The 4,901-nt window shown below is 46.4% G+C and overlaps 1 protein-coding gene across 1 annotated transcript in view; it reads left to right on the plus strand.

Annotated features, from left to right (window-relative positions):
- The first annotated feature begins 3,591 nt into the window (after positions 1-3,591).
- Positions 3,592-4,901, plus strand: part of HDAC1 (histone deacetylase 1) — a 12,107-nt gene continuing 10,797 nt past the window's right edge. The window contains exons 1-2 of the mRNA XM_009884528.1: positions 3,592-3,699; positions 4,140-4,257. Of these exons, the coding sequence (XP_009882830.1) occupies positions 3,625-3,699; positions 4,140-4,257 (193 nt within the window). The 5' untranslated portion in view covers positions 3,592-3,624. The remainder of the gene's footprint in view (positions 3,700-4,139; positions 4,258-4,901) is intronic.

Here is a 4,901-nt window from a genome sequence, read left to right on the forward strand (position 1 = left end):
TAGGGAGTGCAGTGGGATTGGGGGAATGGGGGACACTGGAGGGCATAGGAAGGATGTGGGGGCATGGTGGGGATATGGGGGAGCGTTGTGGGGGAGGAAGGGAAGAGGGGGAAAGGGAGGGGAGCAATCTTGGGGAGAGATGGGGGCAGAAGAGGATGGGGAGATGTGGAGATCGGGGGACTTTGGAGGTGGGGAGGGGTCTGGGATGGGGCGAGGGGCGTGAGGCTGAGAGAGGCTGTGGGGGCTGTGCTGAGGTGCTGAAGGAGGTCTCTGGGCGGATGGGGAGCACTCGGGGAGATGCTGGGGGACAGGACGGGTTGCGGGGAGATGAAGGCTCCTTGAGCCCCGTTAAGAGGAAGAAGCACTCGTGAAGCTCCTGTTGGGGTCAGCGGCATTGCTGTCAAGCAAGGAACCAACCTGAAGGCGTTGGGAGCCAGACCGACTGTGTGGTTGTTTGTAGGCAGTTCCTGTGTCTACGAGCATTGTTTAGTTCTGGCTCTGAACTTGGCTGGATTGTAGACTGGCTTTTTTTTTTCTTTTTCTTTTTTTTAACTTTTACAAGGCTGGGGAAGCACTGCTTTGGGGCTATGTAATCATCCCATTGGGGTAGGGAAGTAATGGGGTGTTAGAGCTGGCCAAATCCCAAGCCGGGTATCTTGTGCGGCTTCCCCGCTTCTACCCTGTAGTCTGTAGGAGAAATCACAATTGCATCGCCTCTGATGATGGGCGAGCTCACTTTTAGTAGAGTCTGTGATCATCCTCTGTGAAAGGTATTGTGCAATTCTCTATTTCATCGTGGTTTTTAGTCTGTGAAATCAAATAAAAACTTTTTCGTGCTACTTTTTCCTGTTAAGTGGATGTGCTCAGTGTTGAAGCAGTAAATTGGGCTCCGCTGTTTGTTTCAGGCATATAGTGAGGGCTTTTATTTCTCTAGAAAAGTAAATCTAAGTGGTAGGTTTGTAACCTGTAATGACAGTTCCGCAGGGTCTCTGACTCAGCCGGTGTCTTTGGGAGGGCAGGGCGAGGAGGAGTCTGGATTAGAGCTCTGGGTGCAGTGAAACCAAGCCCAATTTCGCCGTGCGACTGATCTCTGTGCAACACCCATCGTATCAAAATGTGGGATGCTGGAGCTCTGGGCCATAAAATGCCTGGTTTAAACTTTAAGAGTGCTTGCAGGGAGTGCCAGAATACCACACATGCGCACGCGACCTGGATGGTGGAAAAAATGGTCTTTATGTGCAAACTTAATCCCTGTCCTTGTAATATAACATGTTCACAAAGAAGCTTGTCAGTTTTTCAACAAGCTATAATCTTTAAAGGCACGTAGTGATGTCTTAAATATGAAATAGCCAGTCATTTTGTTTGAAAATGCTAAGCAGAGATGCTATCCTTGTAGTCTTTATTGCACAGTAACTACATGAAGTTAGCGTTATACACTCTTGTCTATAGCTGCCCTCACTAATTTACTCTGTGGTGAGGTTTCAGTGCCTTGTTTCCCCTGCTCTTTTACGAGCGGCTGGCAAACATCCACAGCGTGTCCTAGGGTGAAAGTGTGCTTTTATTGCCGGGGAAGGCATAATCTGCAGTTGTGGGAGGTCAGTTTGTTAGGGTCTTTTATTTTCCATGCAGGGAGGTTACAGCAGTGCAATCTGGTGCTGTAATTTCCCGAAGGGAGGACCCGGGCGCTGTTTCGGATGGCGTGAGGGTCTCTTCCTTGAGCCACACATTTCAGATGGCGGGAGGGAATCCTGTGCTGTAGGAAGGAACCTGGGCGGCAGGGAAGGGTTTAGGTGGGATGGAGTGGATAGGGAAAAGGTAATCGGGTACCGTAAGGGTCCTTCGTGGACATCCTGAGGGGTGTTGAGGGTGTGTGCGAGGGTTTGAACTTGAACAGTAACTTCTCCTTTATTAGCTCCCTGTGTAGAGACTTGCTTAACCCTAGCAGACAGGAAGAGGTATCTGTTAAGTTCACACACTCTTAATCTGCACTGACGTCCATGAGCAGACAGGCTCCTCTGCGGCTCTGTGGGACTTGTGGTGGGATGTGTTTAGCAGCGTGAACGTGGACCGGCTCTGGAAGTTGGGGTTTGCCCAGGGCGTTTCACTGACAGCCTGAAGTGAAGATGATGATGATTTTTTTCCAAGCTTCCTGTACTTTTGTGCTTGTATTTTTTAGATATGGTCTTGAACATCTCTTATTGAGTTCCCCAAAGCTTGATTTAACCTGATTTTACTGTAGGGATAGTTGCCCCAGTAAAATACCTTTGTGCAAAGAACACCCCATTTCACGGTAGCGCCAGGTAAACTCCAGCAGCAGAATTGTTTGGGTGTGGGGTTTGCGCTGTTTGCATCTACTTTGACTGAAAATAGGTTCATGTCCACAGGAGGAAAAACTACAGCTGCGTGTGGCGAGGAAGTAGCAGTTTCTCCTGAATGTTAAGATTGGTGATGAAATATTAATACTCCCAACTGAGTCACCAGCCAGACCGGATTGGGTCTGCTGCTTCCTAAACCAATCAGGAGTTGTACAACTACATGAACGACTTAGTCTGGTTTCCCAAGAAAACGAGGCTTGTGCGATGTTGCTGCTGCGTGTGGCTGTCTGTGCGGTTCCTGCTCTTGGCAACTTTTGAGTCTGTGCAGCCAAATCAAGCAGGAGGCAGAAATCTGAAAGTTAAATTTCTGCAGGTTTCATGAAAATAAGTACCCTGGGAGAGGAGGGAGGGGGGAAAAACCAGTTAGCGGTGCCTACTGTGGGAGAGTGCAGCTCAAGCTCAGCTTTTGCTAGGTAGGAAAGAACCCACGTGGGGAAAAGACCCGTGGGATATATTTGCAGGAAGATAACTTCATTAACGCCGGTGCCCGTAGAGTAGCTCATCAGGTGCATCTGCGTGGGTGTGCGGTTGGTAGGGACCGGGGTTCTTCTGAAGGATTTCAAGCAATAAAAAAAGGGTCACAGTGATCTGAGCTGTAAAACTATAGATGCGCTGCTGTTTGCTTATTGACAGAATTAGCTGCTTTGTATCTGGTTTCTCTTAGGTAAATAGTAAGAAACTGAGGCAAAGAGGCTACGTGCGCCGTCTGATGAGTCATTGTCTGAGCTGGGATTAAACTTGCATGTCTCTTAGTGTGTGGGTTTCTGCTCAGAGCGCGGCTGCATTTCTGGGTGAAACCTGTGAGCTCTGTAAACGGGAGGTATCGTAGAGGACGCTGGAGAGCTGTCGTTTGCTGAGTGAGGACAGGCAGCTGTGGTGCCCGAGGAAGCTGGAGCTCCCTCCTCTTGACTTGTGCAATGTGATGGTAGTTGCTCAGACTCTGCCTGGATTGCCTTCCCCAGAACTGGCATTAAAAAATTCCTTATCTGGCCATACCCCGATTTCCGAATGTCTTGTCTTATTTGAGTCTAGGATAAAGTTTTATGAATCCATGGAGATACCTGTGCAAACAAGGTATCACTCCTACCTCCTGTACTGCTGAAGGACAGATAAAATGACAGATGACCCGATGGCTCTTGTGTCTCAGCTCTGATTCTGTTTGAAGGAATTTGGAGTTTTCCCTGCTGTAACAAAATCCTTTCTGCTCCCAGGGGATGTTGGAAACTACTATTATGGCCAAGGACATCCTATGAAACCCCACAGGATTCGGATGACCCACAACCTACTGCTGAACTATGGCCTCTACAGGAAGATGGAGATCTATGTAAGTGTAGGGCTGGTCATGAAGAGAAATATATGTGAAAGATCTTAGTTTATGTGCTAGGTTGTAATTTTGATGCTTCAGACTCATAAGTTCTCTGTTGATGAGCCAAAGAGGAAAGGGAAAAAAATAAACAGTTGTGCTGATGTATTTCTGCTTTCTTCTGATTGCCTGTGGTGAGAAGTTCTTTGCTTCAGGTAAGCTTCGGAGACTGGAAAATTGCATTTCTCCCTGTAACTTAAATATTTTCTTTGTCTAGATACGTAATACATTTCAGTCTCCAGTAGTGGCATTTCTGCCTTCAAAAATAAGTTTGCCTTGTTTAATGCTGCTCTTTTGAGTTTGTTTGCTGTTCCTGGGAGTAAATCTTAGATTGCAAATGGGAATTAGGGAGAGAGATGTGTTTCAAAACAAGCCTTGCTCTTTTTTTTTCCTCCTTGCAGCGCCCTCACAAGGCAAATGCGGAAGAAATGACCAAGTACCACAGTGATGACTACATAAAATTTCTGAGATCTATTCGCCCAGATAACATGTCTGAGTACAGCAAGCAGATGCAAAGATGTAAGCTATGCGTGTAGCGCTGTAGTTCCTGCCAATGTTAAAATTTGTGGTTCTGGGAATCCTAGGCCAGCTTTAGAGGTCTGTGATAAAGAGAAGAGGAAGAACCGTGGGAAATTGTCTTTCTCCTGCCTTTGTTTCTGACTTTTTCTGGTAAATAGAGCATTTTGAAAATGGGTCCCTCTCTCAAGCTAACATGCCATAAGAACTGAGGAAAACCCTTTGACCTGGCTGTCTTTTTTTTTGGTCTTGTCTTTTGATGGAAACTCTTCTAAATTGCCTTCCTGGCTCAGAGCTGAACTACTCCATTTATGAGCTGCATGTATTTTGTGTAATTGCTTATCTTTAACCAGAGGTATTGAGGTGGGAAAGGGTTCTGTAATTTAAAACACAGAAATGGAAAAAAACCCTCCAACTCATTGATTGTGTCCAAAATCTGCAGTAACTCTAAAGGATTTTCAGGGCAATGGCAGTTTGGAAGTGGGGGAAGGATGAGATGCACAATGATTCCTGTCCGCTTTGTGTTAGAATGGTTTATTTTGTGAGCTAATCTCCTGTTCTAATCTATCCAGTCCACGGAAGGGCTCTTCAATGGTGACTTTAATGTTACAGAAACTTTTTTTTTTTTTTTTTTTTTTTTCTTTGTG

Source organism: Charadrius vociferus, unplaced genomic scaffold (assembly GCF_000708025.1).
Source record: "Charadrius vociferus isolate BGI_N301 unplaced genomic scaffold, ASM70802v2 scaffold1485, whole genome shotgun sequence".
NCBI lineage: Eukaryota > Metazoa > Chordata > Aves > Charadriiformes > Charadriidae > Charadrius > Charadrius vociferus.